We start from the raw sequence: 18,410 nt of genomic DNA, 5'->3' as shown, positions 1-18,410 counted from the left end.
TCTTTTGCTAACAATGGGAAGGTTCCCCTCTCAAGATTTGGCATTACAGATTTCATTGTCATATCCCTGTAGACATGATCCCTGCGCTTTCAAAGTTTCTTTATAACCCAAAGGATTTGAAAATCATTTCATAATAAAATACAGTGCTTTAATTGGCTTCCTTGGGCATTGTAGAAAATTGGATCCTTGTGTCTCTTCCAAGTCCACATTTTGGGTTGGGAATGTCGCATTCTGTTCTCCTGTAACACAGAACCACAACCTTTCCAAATGTGCCTGGGTTCTGCAAAAATGGTCTTTGGCTCAAATAAAACTGTTAACACAAATGCTTATTTTACAGAAAGGATTTACCCCTCTACATGTGGCAGCCAAATATGGCAAAATAGAAGTTGCCAACCTCCTACTTCAGAAAAACGCTTCTCCAGATGCGGCTGGAAAGGTAAGGCAGGTGTTGCTTCAACATGGCCCACTGGGGTCATTCCAGCATCCACCAAAGCCATCAACCGGTAGCAGCCTCAGGAATCCCCCTGGAGTATTTCTCTTTTTCCATCACTTCTGTGTAGTATTGCAAAAATTCTTGGTTTCTCTTAAAACAGAGGTATTGATTTCTTGAGGATATTGTTCTACTTCACAATACCTTGATGATTGATTGATTACGTGCCAGCAAGTTGTTTTATTGTTACATATTATTGTATGCAGTGACCAGAGAGATGGATTTTTCCCCAGGACAATCTATCCCTAACTTGTCCTTTCAAGTCTACCAATGGTGGGCTCATCGCCACTCTTAACTGAGCACAATATCTTTACCTTCTGCAGTAGAGCTTGTGGTTGCCCATTTTCTACTAAAACACACATCTTTGATGACGTTATTCTGCATAGAAAATGTGGACCACCCATAATGTTCACATGAAATAAGAATTAATCTATATTGGGCACAATTGACCAATTTTAGTTTTCATGGCTGCATATGCACATGGGAGTCATTTTAATTAGATGATGGAAGTCTTGCTTAAGATCAAGAATAGATTTTTCTCTTGATAATGTGTCTATCAAGAGCAGAGTTCTTCAGACTTGATAGCTTTAAGACTTGTAGACTTCAACTCCTAGAATTTTGGGAGTTGAAGTCCACAAGTCTTAAAGCTGCCAAGTTTGAAGATCTCTGATCAAGAGATTTTGGTAAAGAGACATTCCCTCTTAAAGGGCTGAAAGTCCAGGGTGGGTTATAACATTAAACTGAAAAAAACACACCAAATATCTTAACTTAAGAAAAATGTATGAATCAACATTTCTTATCCATAGTTTGTAAGAGCTCAGGGAGGATAGTTATTCAGGTAGGTGAAGCTGACGTCTGAAAAAGTGTGAAGAGTATTCCCGTACAAGGCAGTGTTTTGTGTTGTATCTTGTGTTGTAGTGGATCATTTCAAAATCTCAGTTCATACCATCGTAAACTTCATTAAACCTAGTTTAACATAATTCTTCAAGTGTTTCTGTTAAGTGGGTTTCTAACCATGCCTGTTTGTTCTGCATGTGTTTTTAGAGTGGTTTAACTCCACTGCATGTTGCGGCACATTACGATAATCAGAAAGTGGCACTTCTCCTTTTGGACCAAGGAGCTTCTCCTCACGCCTCTGCAAAGGTACTAATGTCACCGAGTGGGGTGAAGATCCAGCCACATGTTCCATCTTTCCCCTCCTTTGGAAGCCCTGCTGGACCTCCTCTAGTAACACTATAAGATGACCCAAAGCAGGAGATGAATTAGATCAGGGATGTCTAACCTTGGCAACTTTAAGACTTGTGGGCCTCAACTCTTAGAATTCAGAATGACTAGCTGGGGAATTCTGGGAGTTGAAGTCCACAGGACTTAAAGTTTCCATGTTTGGGCCCCACCTTGGTTACATGGTAGGTGACTTTTATCTTGATCATCAACACTAAGGAAGACATGGAGATGGTAGAGGAGGATTTGACAAAGGGTTGATGCTTTGGGAAGTTCATTCTTCTTCCCTGGATTGGGAACCTCAAGGTTAATACTAAGGGCCACCTAAAACTTTCTGATCCAGTTGAGATAGGCATCCCCATTGTGTCTCTTCTGGACCAGTATTAGAAACCTGAAATGTTCTTTTCAGCCCAGAAACTCCTATGGAACCTCTAAGCTGTATTTGTACTTGTGCTTATAGAACATAACTATGAAAGTGTAAATTAAATCTGTAGTTTTGTAGTTAACCTTTGGCAGCAGTACACAATCCAAATGAGTCTCTCAATTTGGCAAAATGTCCCAATTTTGCCTCTGGGCAAATGTCCTCTGGGGGGACATCTGGAATGCTTTGGAGTGCCAAAACATAGAGGACTTTATTTTGTTTAAGCATTATACAGATTTAGATAGTTATGGTGATTTATGGTCTCAGGAATCTATGGATTGGATGGAGACGATTACTTTGGCATTGCTATTTGCAGAGCGCACAAGATTTTGTCTTTGTGGTTTACAGGAATGGCGGGGAGGGGGAGGGGGGGAGAGAGATCAAGAATGTACGTCATAAGGTCAGTAGAAAAACTTAACGGATGATTGGCATAAGAGGACATCAGAGGTCACCCTAGATAATGTAGGATTCTGTGTAAATAGTAGTATATCCAGATTTCTTGCATCAGTATTAGAGACAGTCTCCATGAAGGTGAGGAATAGGAAGCGCATAGTTCCTTCAGTTTTTTTCACACAGCATCAGGGAAATACCTGTTTCTAAAGGACTTTGGCTGCATTCACACAACATTCTTAATGTATTAGTTTATTTATTGATTTTCTGGATTCCCATAATGCATAGAACCATTGGCAAACTGGATTTGTATAATGCACTAAATAGAATAGAATAGAATAGAATTCTTTATTGGCCAAGTGTGATTGGACACACAAGGAATTTGTCTTGGTGCATATGCTCTCAGTGTACATAAAAGAAAAGATACGTTCATCAAGGTACAACATTTACAACACAATTGATGATCAATATATCAATATAAATCATAAGGATTGCCAGCAACAAGTTATAGTCATACAGTCATAAGTGCAAAGAGATTGGTGATGGGAACTATGAAACGATTAATAGTAGTGCAGATTCAGTAAATAGTCTGACAGTGTTGAGGGAATTATTTGTTTAGCAGAGTGATGGCCTTCGGGAAAAAACTGTTCTTGTGTCTAGTTGTTCTGGTGTGCAGTGCTCTATAGCGTCGTTTTGAGGGTAGGAGTTGAAACAGTTTATGTCCAGGATGCGAGGGGTCTGTAAATATTTTCACGGCCCTCTTCTTGATTCGTGCAGTATACAGGTCCTCAATGGAAGGCAAGTTGGTAGCAATTATTTTTTCTGCAGTTCTAATTATCCTCTGAAGTCTGTGTTTTTCTTGTTGGGTTGCAGAACCGAACCAGACAGTTATAGAGGTGCAAATGACAGATGACTAAACCAGAAGAGTTGAAATCAGACCAAGTTAAGATATGGGTAGGGGCTAGATCATGCCTGGTTAAATATGCAAAGAAGGAGCAATGATGAAATATTGTATAGGCAACATAAAGTCCAATAGCTTCAGGACCACCCTGCTTATTTCTTCCTGCATGGGGGCAAATGTATCACTTGAATGGGCTACTTTTTTCCTATTGTTTCTTGATGTCAAAGAGAAGGAGAGAGTTAAGCAGAAAAAGTCAGGTAAGATCCTTGCATGATTGTTTATCACTTCCATCAGTATCTGTGTGGCAACTCGACTGTGTGTAGATTGATTAGAGATTGGAAAGGTCGAAGTGGAAAATGCCAACAACATATCTGCATTCAGTGGAAACTTGGCAAACGCAGACATGGATTTCTGTGCACGAAGTAACAATCAGAATTCCAGAACGTGGCCGTTAGATTCAAACCCAACCTCCAATGCTCTGTTTTTCAGTGCAATCCTGAATGTGCTTCCTCAGAGAGGCTCACTCATTTTCACTCCTAGGGAAGCAGATGCAGAATTTTGATTTTAATCCGATCTGGCAAAGCTCTTGGAATAAACAAAACCATTTACACAAAATGTTGAGTTCTTTGAATCCCTGCTAAAATCCCTGTGGTAGACTCACTTAGACTATTCAGACAGCAGAAGAAACACTTTGGGAAGACGTTTCTGTCTTGATGGAACTGAATTGGTGGAGAGAGTTTGTGAGAGGATGGATGAATTGTTCTCCTTTCCTTCTCTGGGGATTGCTGTGCTAACTGTGGCCCATTTAAAAGGGAAGGTGTGGGCCACAAGTCCCCTAACTGCCCAATGGAGTGATGTTTTGGGGGGACTTGGTCATTTCCGATGTGCGCCAGACTCAAATACTTCAATAAGGTCCTAGGCTCCCACTTTGCTGACTCAAATCCAAGTGACCATAGTGAGAAAATGTTACACACCAGTTGTGAGTTAAGGTGGCTCGTGATAAGATGGGATGGGAGAAACCGAACCATCAATCTTGAGGTCTGCAAATCAAGGGATGACCTATGGCAGGGGTCTCCAACCTTGGCAACTTTAAGACTTGTGAACTTCAAAGCTGGCTGAGGAATTCTGGAGCTGAAGTCCACGAGTCTTAAAGTTGCCAAGGTTGGAGACCCCTGACCTATGGCTCACTGCTCAGGGGGGGGTTATGCCCAAAGCAGATGTGTGGGTATCTTTGTCGTGTAATCTACAATCCACAGACATCTCTTCCCTGATTCTAAACTGCCTTGAGAAATACAAGTTATTTTATAGATACTGTCACAAAGCTGTAAGACAAAGCAGTCATTATTTGGTCCATCAGGGTTAGGATTGTTTAGGTACACTCCTCATTTTGGGCCACAGGCAGTGGTGGGATTCAAGTAATTTAACAACCGGTTCTCTGCCCTAATGATTTCTTCCAACAACCAGTTTGCCAAACTGCTCAGAAAGTTAACAACCGGTTCTCCCGAAGTGGTGCGAACTGGCTGAATCCCACCACTGGCCACAGGGCTTTCTCATCACAAAGGCCTGTTTTAAGAGTTTGTTCAGAGAACAAAAACTTGCACAAAGGGGCTTCTTTAGGATTGCTTGGCGTTGCACTGAATGGTGAAACGCCTTTAGATGTCTGGTCCTTTTTCTAAAGTAGGTCAGAGCTCCAAAGCTTTATCACTGGGTGCAATCCTAGTGTCAGGATATTGCCTTAGTTTGATGCTGAAAATCTCTTTGCATAGAGTAGGCGCGACTCTTTTTCCTCCTGAGCCAACGTTGCGCTAAAACCCAAATGACAAAATGACAGACTTGAGAGAAAACCGGAAATTGTGGGTTGGCTCCCTTGATTCCTTCACCTTTGATCCAACAGCTGAGCAGCTGCCTAGAGGCCATTTTTGGCAAAGGCTTTCTGAAAATCACAAAACAGAGCTGAGATGAGCTTCGGTCATGGAAGAGCCTTCCTGGCTGTTCACTCGTCAGCTAAGAGATTGGCTGAGGGTTTTCTTCGATATTTTCTCTGGAAAGGAAGGATTTCTCCTGCTCCAGTTGTCTTCATCGACTGGAGGGTGGGAGGTCTGTCATTCCCCACCCCCACCGTCAAATCTTTCCTTTTTCACTGCTCTATGAAAACAATATTGCAAAAATGCAGATCAACTCTAATATGCACCAGTCTGTATAACTAACAGCCACCACTTTATGCCAAAATCAGCTTCTGCAAATAGGATGGAAGAAAATGCCGTTTCTATCTTTCCTGGAGAATTTTCTCCAGTTATTTGTGCCTAGACTGCGTGGTGCCAGCATCCCAGCTTCTTAATCTGTCTTTCTTCCTCAGCTAGGTCCTAGAATCAGAAAGTTGTCCAGAGTCTGTCGTTACTCTGTTTTCTAGCCAGCTCATGCATCGCCACAGTTAAGAGACAGGATATGACTTACTGACTCTGTATTTATTTTTAATGCAGCTGCCCAAGCAATCTAAAAATGAAATTGTGGACTTTTGTTTGACATTTGTTCAATCTTCTCTTGAGATGAGGAGACCCAGGGTGGGGGTAAAATCAGGCAGGGGGGCATATTTCTGCTTCCTAATGTTGTGCTTATTAAAACTATTCTATGTATTTTTAAAAAGTTTTATATCCCCCCCCCGATATTACTCTCTTTTTCCCTTTCTAGACCACCTCCCTAATCATCGCTCCCCTTTACAAATCCTCCTTTCCAGTAGAGTGCTTAGCTGCTTTCCCCAAACTCTCAGTTCTGCAGAGATGAGGAAACGGCCACATCTGTCTGTCTTTGGACAGACTGTGATCTCCAGATTAGAATCCAGGGAATATCTACCTTAGTTCCACAACTTCCCTTGATGGAAGAGGGGGGGGAAGAGAATGCCTCCACTGTGTCACTGGAAGTTGCCCTGTGACGTCATCATCATCATGCCCAGGGTTCTGTTTCAAGACGTTCTAACGTCTCAAATGGTTCCCTTCGTCTCCCAATCCCTATCCAGGTGGCCTGCCATCTGACGTCCGACAGACGCTGTTGCTAGTTTCATTTATTAATGGAATTGCTTCCAATCTTCAGATCGTTTTTTTTTACAAGGGAAGGAAAGGAAGAATAAGGTTGGGCACCAGAAGAATATCTCTTAATTGAAACTGATCTTTCTTTTCTTAGCGATGTTTTTTTAGCTGAAAGTATAAGGAAAATCAACAAAGTCATTTTCAGACAACACGACTGTCTTGGAAATCAGCAATCAGAAAAGAAATATTACTTGTGGGGGGTGAAGCGGGAGGGAGGTTGCATAATTTCCTTGAAAAAAGGAAAAAGAAAAACAAACCTTTTTCCATGGACTATGCAAGAGAAAGTATGTGGTTAAAGGTTTAGAAATCCTCACTGGCAAATACCAGTAATAGCTCCTCTATTATTTAATGAAAGGGTCCATAACCAAAGACATTTGCCTTGACAGAACGGTTACACTCCGCTGCACATTGCTGCCAAGAAGAACCAGATGGACATAGCAACCACATTGCTGGAATACGGTGCTGATGCCAATGCTGTGACCAGACAAGGCATTGCTCCCGTGCATCTGGCTTCCCAAGAGGGCCACATGGACATGGTCTCCTTGCTTCTCACCAGAAATGCCAACGTGAACCTCAGCAACAAGGTGTGTGGGCAACGGAGAGATTCCCTGCTCTCCAATGGCCTGGGCTCAGTTGTTCTGCTGTCCATTAACTCCATAATCCACAGGGAATCTTGTCCCGTGACCCCGAGTTTTGCATGATATTTACTCTTTGCCCTAGACAAGGATGTGGAATAGTTTGCAAACCAGATTTAATGACATGAATGCTGGCGGTAGAGGATCATGAAAACTGTGATCTCAGACAAATATAAATCTCTGCCTGGCATAGGAGAGTCATGTAAATCCTGGATGTTGAATTCTGGAAGGGATAAAACATGGTTTAATGAGATATTATCAGATTTTCTTAATTCTTTCTTCTCCATATAGAAAGATAGATAGATAGATAGATAGATAGATAGATAGATAGATAGATAGATAGGTAGGTAGGTAGGTAGGTAGGTAGGTAGGTAGGTAGGTAGGTAGGTAGGTAGGTAGGTAGGGTAGATAGATAGAATGACAGGATGGATGGATAGATGGATAGATAGATAGACAGACAGACAGAGTAGATGGTGATAGAAGATAAATAGACAGACAGACAGACAATTAGATAGGGTAGATGGAGATAGAAGATAGATAGATATATAGATAGATATCCTGTTTCCCCCAAAACAAGACACTCCCTGATAATAAGCCCAATCAGGCTTTTGAGTACATGGCAATAAGGCCAAGCGCTTATTTCAGGGTTCAAAAAAATATAAGCCAGGGTCTTATTTTTGGGGAAACACAAGAGAGAGAGAGAGAGAGAGAGTGAGTAAGGAAGAGACAGCTCATACTTATAGTTCACTTGTCTTACACCTCTCTTTATTTTTGTGTCCTGGTGTTAAATGATCCTGCTTCTGACTCATAGGACTGAATTACAGGAATATTGTAGTTAACTCCGGTAGTTGTATTACTTCTATTGCAAGTTCACTATAGAACCACAGACCATGATCAAATTAACCAGTTAATTTCTTCTGCTCTGAGGCTTGTAGAAGACCAAGTACGATGGAACAAAGTATGATTGTGGTTGATAAAATGTGGTTCAGGTCAGGCATTCGATGGGCCTGTGGTATCATTCTTAAAAAGTGCAGTTGCTGCTTTGGGTACCTCTGAGATATAATGTATAATCTTTTTCCATTGTAGGAAAATGCAACACTGCCGGAAACTTCACAGTATCTTTTTGATTAGTTTTATATATGCCAAATTAATTTTCAGGATGAATAAACCTTGAGGAAAGGGCTCCTGGAGTAGTTGTACTGCACCAGCAAGCTCATACACTGTATTTTACCCCAACCCAAACAATAGTAGTCCCTTTATAGAGCTTGGCAACTGATTTGTTCCTGTACCATCTATTCCGTTTTCAGTCTTTAATTGTGTAATTGGATGTATCTGGTTGAAATGTGTATTGATTACCACAAGTGCATTTTCTGTTGCTCTCTTGTTAAGCTCAGGAGGAGGACATTGCTAGGTATTAAACCCAGGCCATGATGATACTAAGCTGGCAGGAATACCTAACACCCTAGAAAATAGGCTCAAAATCCAGAAGGATCTTGACAGACTTGAACTCTGGGCCCTATTTAACAAAATGAAATTCAATGTAGAGAAAAGTAGTCTTACGGTTAAGCAAGAAAAACCAAAAGGACACATATAGATTGGGTGAAACTAGGCTTAATAGCAGTAACTGTGAGAGGGATCTTGGAGTCTTAGTGGACAACCAGTTGAATAGGAGCCAGCAGTGTGCGGTAGCAGCCAGAAAAGCCAATGCAATTGTAAGTTGCATTAATAGAAGGATACAATCAAGATCAAGTGAGGTATTAATACCATTCTATAAAGCCTTAGGAACACCATACCTAGAGTACTGCATCCAGTTTTGTCACCATACTATAAAAAAAAATGTTGAAACTCTAGAGAGAGTGCAGAGAAGAACAACCAGGATAATTAGGGGCTTGGAGACTAAAACATATGAAGAACGGTTACAAGAACTGGGCATGGCTAGTCTAGAGAAGAGAAGGACCAGGGGAGACATGATAGCCATCTTCCAATATTTGAGGGGCTGCCACAGAGAGGAGGGGGTCAAGCTATTTTCCAAGGCACTCGAAGATCAGACAAGGAATAATGGATGGAAACTAATCAAAGAGAGATTCAACCTAGAAATATGGAGAAATTTTCTGACAGTGAGAACAATCAACCAATTGAACAGACGTTGCCTTCGAAAGTTATGGGAGCTTCATCACTGGAGGCTTTCAAGAAGAGACTGGACTGTCATCTGTCAGAAATGGTGCTGGCAAACCTATGGCACATGTGCCGGAAGAGACACGCATAGCTATCTCTCCAGGCATGTGAGCCATCACCCGGTGCTCTTCCAGGTTCTGGCGTACCAGCTAACTGGTCTTCATCATGCATGTGCACCAGAAACTGGAAAGCTAGGTGGCTGGAGCACATGTGTGCACTGGAAACCAGAAGATCATTTTCCTGGTGCATACATGCACCCTGGGCAGCTGCTCTTCCAGTTATTTGGCAGAAGTGTGCCTGCATGACCGATTTTGGCACTTGGTGCCAAAAAGGTTCGCCAACACTGTTGCAGGGCCTCCTGCTTGGGTGGGGGCTTGGACTAGATGACCTACAAGGTCCCTTCCAACTCTGTTAATCTGTTAAATCTGTTAAAGATCCTTCTGCCCAAAACTGACTTGCTGCATGTGATTTGCAGAGTGGCCTGACTCCACTGCACTTGGCAGCCCAGGAGGACAGAATCAACGTGGCAGAGGTGCTGGTCAACCAAGGAGCTGTGGTGGATGCACCCACGAAGGTAAGATGTGGAAGGATTGTATTTAAACAATCCCAGAAGGGGCAAGTTAACATGGGTGAAACCAGTCCCACCACCCCCACGCCACCCTTTCTGACTTGGGAATTATTTCTTATGTCAATGGCACCTATGTTCAGAAAAGATATAAATCAGTAAATAAGACACCACAGCTGAGTGGGATTATGGATGCAGCTGATCAGATCACTTCTGGTGCCTGCCCAGCTGCTTATGGATTCCTTTCTGGCCCTTTCTATTGTGTGACTGATGCCATTACTATGTTATTCAGTCTGTGGATGGATGGTCTTTCTCATTTCCACCATAATGCCTGCCCCAAAGCCTCAAATATTCTGCCTCTCTCAATCCCAGATGCACTGTTCTGTTCTGGAATAGGCTGACCTGTTTAGCTGTGAGACATATGACCTTGTTAGTGTCTTGGACAAAAAATTCAGTCCCAGGAGGTTCAGACTGCAACTTCCAAAATAAATACGAGTCCCGTTTCCCCACCCGCTCCATGGGCTGGCTGAGGCATATAGGTGGTGTGGCCTTTGGATGGTTGAAGGAGTTGAAAGGCATCAATGGATTTTTGCCTGTTTTTCTTCAAAAAGCTTGTTGACTCCTGGCCAGAAACGGTGATGCAAAAGGCAGGCTGAGGAACTCCTCAAATCGGGAGGAGTGGATCTCGTAAGAGTAGATAAATTGGACAAACTCTCTTCCTTTAGATCAAGGGTCTCCAACCTTGGCAACTTTAAGACATATGGACTTTAATTCCCATAATTCCTCAGCCAGCAAAGCAAAGCTGGCTGAGGAATTCTGGGAGTTGTAGTCCACAGATCTTAAAGTTGCCAAGGTTGGAGACCTCTGCTTTAGATCAGGCGAAAGAAGATGCTTGCCTTCATTCCCTCTCTAGCCTTAAAAACAACAACCGCAACCACCACAACCAAAACCAAAAAACCAAAACCCAAACTCATTTTGAATAGGAGGCCCAACTGCCTACCTGGGTGAAGGCAAGCTGAATGGTCTCCCTGCCCTCCTGATCACAAAAGGACCAAGGATCCCTTGGGAACATAATAACAGACAGACCAGCCGGATATTCTGATGAAAGGGTTGCCAGCCTCTTTCTTTTGACAGTGGGAAAAAAGTCTGCTCCAGTAATAATTACCTGCCCTTGTCTCTTATCAAAGGTCAGGAAGCTGATTACCCTGTCATAAAAGTTGGTGCTGGCACAGTAGCCTGCAGTAGCAAAATCCATGGAGGGGAAAACAGGCAGAGAGGGAGGAGAGGAGAAATCCTACACATAAACACACCAAATAAACCAGGGGTCTCCAATCTTGGCAACGTTAAGACTTGTGGACTCCAATTCCCAGAATTCCTCAGCCAGCTGAGGAGTTGAAGTCCAAAAGTCTTAAAGTTGCCAAGGTTGGAGACCCCTGACATAAACCATCACATTTAGGCCCAAAGAAATTAGGAAATCGGTTGGGAACTGGATCTGTTTCAAGTCAGCTTGAAGAAGAGGAAGTGGTTGTGGTACTTTCAGTTTCTTCTTCTACTGCTTCTTTCCAGCACATTGAGTGTCTCTGGTAAATCATTTTTAAAAGCATTTCCCGACACCCAGAAGCCCTGGCAATTTAATTAGAGTAGGACCCTGTTAGCTTGCTCAGGGCTGACTGTAAAATAGAATAGAATAGAATTTTTATTGGCCAAGTGTGATTGGACACACAAGGAATTTGTCTTGGTGCATATGCTCTCAGGGTACATAAAAGAAAAGATATGTTCATCAAGGTACAACATTTACAACACAATTGATGATCAATATATCAAATAGTCTTAAACGAAGGACAGGAGATAGGAGACCTATCTCAAACTAGGTCTGAAATGCCGTCTCAAAAATGGGGACATTGCTGCAATATTTAGGGCTATTTTCATTGCATTCTTTGAATTATTTACCTGGCACAAAGAATAGTAATCAAGATTTGATGTGGGAGCCCTAATAGTCCAGTACAAGGAGCAGCACTTGGATCTCAGGCCAGATCAGAATGAAAAGGTGCAATCAAAATTGGGTCTCTGTACCTGGAATTCACCTGTAAGAAGCCATTCACGTAGTCATTAACTGTATCACTAGATGGCATCACATATACTTTGCCCTCCCCTAAACCAATCCAGAAATTAAATTTCCTCTGCCAAAGATTATGTACAGTGAAACAGAACTGTGCTCAAGGGTTGTGTTTGCACATCATATTTACTAGTGGCTTTATTTGCAGGACATGCTAAGTTTGTCTAGCATTGCACTTGATTAGGTTCTTGTGAGATAAGTTCAACCTGTTTGGTTAGGTTACAATTCATTGCATTGTTGAACCCACCAACTGGCAAATTCAATAACCGAATCAAGTGTAATCTCATTTATTATGTTTCCTTGTTTAGATGACAGAAAGGAAATTATAATGAATGGAAGATTAATTCTTTTTGTTGTTTCTATTGGATCTTATATGCCCCACCAATCAGTTCCATAAAGGAAAGAGTGGAGAGGCTAAGTTAATGGCCAAAATATTCACATTTTGACTGAATTGCTTAACACAGTGTAAGCCGCCCTGAGTCTTCGGAGAAGGGCGGGATATAAATTCAAATAAAAAAAAATTAAGCTGAAATAATATCAGGACAAGAGCATTGGCTTTGTTTTATGTGTGATCTAAAAGGATATTTGTTGTTAAACTAGAAAAGATAGATCAGGATCCAATCTTCCCAGAGGACTGCAAGCCATATTTTGCTTGAATCTTCTGGATAAACTTGCAACGCCTAAAATAAATTTTGGGCTGATTCTCAAACCAGGTTCATGTTCCAAGAGCTGCAATGATGCCAAGGAAGGTAACAGGTCTTAGTACATAAAAGTGGATGCTTGTTGACCTCCTGCTGAGTTGTCTGTAGACCATCTGACCTTCTCCATCCATAGATGCTGGGTAGAGCTATGTGAAGGAAATGCTGGTCCGTTTCCCATCCTTGCTTAACTCTATCAAGCAAAATCTGCTAGCTGGCAGGATCTCACTCAGTAGATCCTGTTGGTTTGTGTCATAGGAACATCACTGTATTTTAATAACAAACAGTAGATGCCACCATAAAAATGTGAATATAAATCCATGTGTCTCAGGGAGGAGGTGTGGGAAAGTGTGCAAGCAGGGGTTGGAGGGCTTTTATCTGTGGCACAATTGTACATCAGAAAAGATCACATTACCTTGACTCTTTTGTGAACTGTCCCTGTCATGCATTCCCAGCTCGGTTCTGCTAAATAAGCATCTGTCTCGAAAGGAGAGATAATATTATCTTGATGCAAATGATAAGGCTTAAATTGCTCATGACTTTTAAGGGTAATTGTGGTGATCCTTAAAGGTCTGAAGACACCACCGCCTCCTTCTTGTCATCAGCATTTTTGATGGAGTAGAATTGTCTCTTTCTTGGGGTCCCCTCCCCCCCTTTTTTTTATTGTGGTGGAATCCTTGGGGCTTCCTCAGCCCTATAGTGTCAGTGAATATGTTCTCTGTGACAGGAGCCACACAAAAAAGTGAGCATCCTTCTTGCCATGTGTCCACTCAGTGTTTTCATCTTGCATTTCCCCACAGTTGCTCAGGTGAATATTTCTCCCATTTTGTGAGTCTTTGTGATACCCCATGAGAGAGAATAGTTGTGATGGAGCCTTTTAGCTCAGCTTCCTACTCGCAAGGGAAGATCTCGTGGCTCAAAGTCCAACAGTCCATCTGATCGAGGCAATGTTCCCAACCTCCACAATTTCTAGCTAGCACCGCAAATTCAGAAATGGGGGTATTGATTAAATAAGGCTTTTGCCTTTCTTTGGTGCCCCATTGCAATAGGGATTCAGCAAACTGAGTCCTTCTGCTTTTTGGTCCAATGTGTCTTCTGAAACTCTTTTTAAAAACACAACTGGAGCTACTTTAGACCTTGGTTGGGGGTGGAAGAGAAGACTTGGAGCCTAAATGCATTACGTTATTTCATTTAGTGCCGTATTAATCATCCTGCCATTCTTTTTTGCACTTTCCTTTGTCTGGATTTAATTTTAGATGGGCTACACTCCATTACACATCGGGTGCCACTATGGAAACATAAAGATAGTTAATTTCCTCCTGCAGCAATTTGCAAAAGTGAATGCCAAAACCAAGGTGAGATTTTTTTTCTCTGACCCTCCTTCCCACCTCTTGTCTCCCTTCCTCTGTGTGGATGGGGGTGGGTGGGTTCCTGGAGGGTCTCCTGCAACAGCCCCCTTTTACTTTTCTTCTCCTCAGAACGGCTACACCCCCCTGCACCAAGCTGCTCAGCAAGGACACACCCACATCATCAATGTCCTGCTGCAGAACGGTGCATCCCCCAACGAGCTCACTGTGGTAAGAAATTGGGTGGGTGGGGAGATCTTGGGTCCCACTTTTGGCAGGCTTCCTCATTGGCTGGCAATTGCTGCTCTTCTGCTTGTGTTCATAGTTCTGGGATTCTCAGAATGGAAGGATGCAGCTCAACTCCCCATATATAACCCTGTATGTCATGGGGGTCCTTCATGTCAGACTTGTACCGGGGTCCCCTCATTCTCAAGAAGCAGATTACCCATGGACCATCCTTCCCTCCTGCCTGTGGGTGGCTTTCATAGAGAAGCTCAAGAGCGGCCATCCCTGTCTCAGGACAGTTGAGATGTTTCTGCTATCTGGATTTTCAGCCAACCTTAAAAGGAAGCCCTAAAAACTCGTGTTTTCCTCACTTCTCCGTTCTGCACGGTGCATTTAAAGAATCCCTTTTCTTGGAATTCATAAGCTCGGTCACAGATGGAATGTCGATAACCCCACCTGTCTTTGTTTGCTGTTCAGTAGTTGGTTGTTCAAGCCAGACTTTACTTTTCCATTTGCTTCCCATGGAAACAGCCCCAAACTAACCCTTTCTAGTAGATAGTAGCTAAAAGTTCCTGAAGGGAAGCACGCTGGACTTCTAGTTGCCTCTTCAGTGGAGAAGTTGCTAGAGTCCTTCTTCTTAGGAAGCTTTTCCTCCTCTAGAATGGGAACACTGCCCTGGCCATTGCCAAACGACTGGGCTACATTTCTGTCGTCGACACACTGAAAATAGTGACGGAAGAGACAATGACGACAATTGTAAGTATGGCTACCTGTCCATAGGAAGCTGCTCTGTCTTTCCAAAGAAACAAACAGAACAGAAATGCATCTGACGGGTCCTTGGTGCTCTCTGAGCTTGGTTGCTTTCTTGCCAACATTTCATTATCCTGATGATGTTTCCTAGTTTGGGTAATGAAACATCTGCAAGAAAGCAACCAAGCTCAGAGAGCACCAAGGACTCTCATTTCAATTTTGAGTACAAATATTCTCCTCTATTAGAAATGCATCTGGCTCAATGCCAAGGCGGTCTATCCACCTTAAGAACAGAGCTGGGTGGCTGGTCCTCAGAATGATTCAGGATAGCTCAGTTTCTATTACAGAATCCTCTCCAGGTGGGTTTTTTCTTAAAAATACAGCAGGAAAGAACAAAAGGAGCCAGTTTTGGAGAGCTGGAAAATTTTCTACACCACCTTTCCTGCAGTCCAACTCAAGAGACTGAGCTCCCCTCCCGGTTATAAGAAGAGGTTAGCTGGTGCTCTTCAGGCTGCAGAAGTTCCCATGGAGACCTTTGTCTCCACCGCCTGTCTATTTGAGCTGGGAGCTCAGGCCTTAGAAGCAGGAAAGGGAGTGCTGAAGGCAGATGAAAATTCAACAGAGGGAAGCTCACAGTAGACCCATCTCGGCTCCCTGCCCTTTTATTTTCACCCATTTCAGAAGTTCCTAATATAATTCCAAGCTTACAGAGTTGCCTTTGCAGCTTGAAAATAATTTTACAGAGGCAGGTTTAAAATAAAAGAACTCATGGAAAGCAGAGTAGCAAGTCCTGTAAAATGGATTAAGATGAAGAGAAGCAGATGAACACAATAACTACTGAAACAACAAGGAACAGCCAGTCGTGTTGTATTGGGAAGGTTGTGTTCTCCTAATGTTGAATGACATTAGTTCAACATCTTTTTTTTTTTGTTACCGATTGGAAGACCGATATCCTCCTTTTGTCTCAAATTAGTTTCCGCACTCATGAAACAAATACAAATTGTCTCAAATTAGTTTCCGCACTCGTTCAATGTTTATTAGATTTATATTTTTTAGGGTGGGAAAACTCAAGATGAAGTACATAAAAATCCTCCTATTCCCCTCCCCCACCTCCATAGGCTAGATGGGACCAACCGGCCTAAGATCCCTGGGGTGCTTTTGTGGGTAAAAGGGGGGTGGTGGGAGTCCTTGAACCCCAGTCTTTCCACCCCGCCCCAGACCTTCCTTATTAGGAGATCCCAGGGCTGTGGAGTAGATGGGGTGTATATGGGGGGTGGGGGGAGAAAACTTTCTGAGGAAAGCAACGGAAAGTACTACAGTAGACTTGGAAGGAGCCACATAGAAACATCCCAATGGGTAGCAGTAGCGATCGCATCTATTCAGACAGTGGGGGGATGATGGGGGCTGTAGTCCCACCCAACTGGAGAGGATTGATTTACACCAGGGGTGTCAAACTCAAGGCCTGGGGGCTGGATCCTGCCCACATGGTGCTTAGATCTGGCCCGCAGGCCTGCCCTGGAAGCAGTGCCTCTGTCAGTGAAAATGCGGCCCTCCCGAGCTCCATTTTCACTGGCAGAGGGTTGAAGGAAAACGGAAGGCCATTTTTGCTGGCAGAGCGCTCAGGCCCCAACATGAGCGACGTTGAGTTGGCCATGCCCACCTTGGCCCCCAGGAGTCGAACACAACTATAATGCGGCCCTCAATGAAATCGAGCTCGAGACCCCTGGTCAACACAATGACACTATACAATACCCTTTGAGTATTTGCTGTAATGATAAAATAAGCACATGAAATACTGTAAGGGATTAGGGGGAAAACACACACACACTATTCCATGTAGATTATTATTACAACAGTTTCTGGAGAACGTTACTGGTAATTTTAAATTGAACTGATGCTGCTTCTTTCTTTTTAACAGACGGTTACAGAAAAACATAAAATGAATGTTCCAGAAACCATGAATGAAGTTTTGGACATGTCGGATGATGAAGGTACGTGGAAGAGAAAACAGTGCTGGTTGTGCATGAAAGATACTTATTATTAATAAGGAGACTCCCTTTCTGTGGGGTTTTCGATTAAAATTGAAATGGTAGATTGTTTCCGTGGATTTGTAAAATGAGCCTAACAATTTTGTTCACTTGAATTGTGCAGCATGTAAAGCGAATGCCCCTGAAATTCTCAGTGAAGGTGAATATATTTCAGACGCTGAAGAAGGTATTTCTGGCGCCTTTTCTCTCTGAGTTGCAGTGGGCTCTGCCCTTCAGAGTTTCCACTTTTTTTCCTAACGTGCCACCTCTCAAAGCTGCATATACACAACAGTTTGTACTTCTGGTGCAAAGCCTTTTTCTGCTGTGCCTTTTTCCCTTAGACCAAGCAGCTGAACCTGCCTTGCTCTTGGTTAAGCTCACCCCTCCCTCTGCCTGTTGGAGGATGAAGTTTTACAAGAAGGAGCCTCTTCTGGGCATGCAAGAATCTAGCATGATTGTCCTCCATTTGTGGGCCCAAGAAATGAGGCTATGATAGATAAGGGGGCCTGAGTGGACTGGTTCTTTTTCTTCCATTGTACAGGTTTATTTCAGAGCTGGAGTCCCAACCAGTATCAGCGTATCTGTAGAAACAGAAAACAGAGAGGTTTGGGCCATATCTGAGTCTTTGGGGATGCATCTTCAGACGGAGGTGCTAATTGTCTCCTCTCCACAATCTCAAAAGAGTCCTGTAATAATGATTTGTTTGGGAAATATTTTGCATCAGATTGGCTGATCCCAGTTTTGCATTTATATTTTAGAGAAGCATGGAAAGAACAATAGTACTCGCTGTGTTTGTGTATAGTTATGAAGAGAAGAGTCCCATTCAATGACAATTCCTCATTCTGTCAATAGCAAAGAGAGAGGAGGTGACTTCTTCCTGTCTTTCAACACCTGCAGTTTCTTTAGCACAGGGGTCTCCAACCTTGGTCCCTTTAAGACTTGTGGACTTCAACTCCCAGAGTTCCTCAGCCAGCTTTGCTGGCTGAGGGACTCTGGGAGTTGAAGTCCACAAGTCTTAAAGGGACCAAGGTTGGAGACCCCTGCTTTAGCACACATGGAATGTGCTTAACTCAGCAAGAATTTTAACCCTGGTCCAACTCTCTCACATTTCTTGCATTGCCCAAGAATCCTGTGCATCTTTTACTATGGGAAATTCCTTATTAAGATGTCAGCTGAAACTTTGCACCCAAAAGGCATGTTCTGCCAATGAAGTCGAACAATTTGTTTCAAACAATTGACTGTTTTTATCTTACTGGCTAAAACCCTGAAACAACTGGGGTGACATTGTAGGTTTTCTGTGGTGAAAAGTACTAGTGATACACACTTATGTATATGCAGCAAGCTCCTCTTTCACTAACCTCCTTTGT

At 42.8% G+C, this 18,410-nt stretch overlaps 1 protein-coding gene across 10 annotated transcripts in view; it reads left to right on the top strand.

Moving 5' to 3' along the window:
- ANK3 (ankyrin 3) overlaps positions 1-18,410 on the top strand; it is a 345,627-nt gene that overhangs the window by 241,161 nt on the left and 86,056 nt on the right. For 9 of the 10 annotated variants that reach the window (XM_058189397.1, XM_058189394.1, XM_058189398.1 and 6 more), the window contains 9 exons: positions 338-436; positions 1,535-1,633; positions 6,893-7,090; positions 9,792-9,890; positions 13,952-14,050; positions 14,174-14,272; positions 14,927-15,022; positions 16,935-17,007; positions 17,168-17,230. In XM_058189397.1, coding sequence (XP_058045380.1) covers positions 338-436; positions 1,535-1,633; positions 6,893-7,090; positions 9,792-9,890; positions 13,952-14,050; positions 14,174-14,272; positions 14,927-15,022; positions 16,935-17,007; positions 17,168-17,230 — 925 coding nt within the window. The remainder of the gene's footprint in view (positions 1-337; positions 437-1,534; positions 1,634-6,892; positions 7,091-9,791; positions 9,891-13,951; positions 14,051-14,173; positions 14,273-14,926; positions 15,023-16,934; positions 17,008-17,167; positions 17,231-18,410) is intronic. The other variant, XM_058189399.1, reaches the window with a different exon arrangement.

This window comes from Ahaetulla prasina, chromosome 6 (genome assembly GCF_028640845.1).
Source record: "Ahaetulla prasina isolate Xishuangbanna chromosome 6, ASM2864084v1, whole genome shotgun sequence".
NCBI lineage: Eukaryota > Metazoa > Chordata > Lepidosauria > Squamata > Colubridae > Ahaetulla > Ahaetulla prasina.
This window is presented reverse-complemented; position numbering and strand designations above follow the sequence as displayed.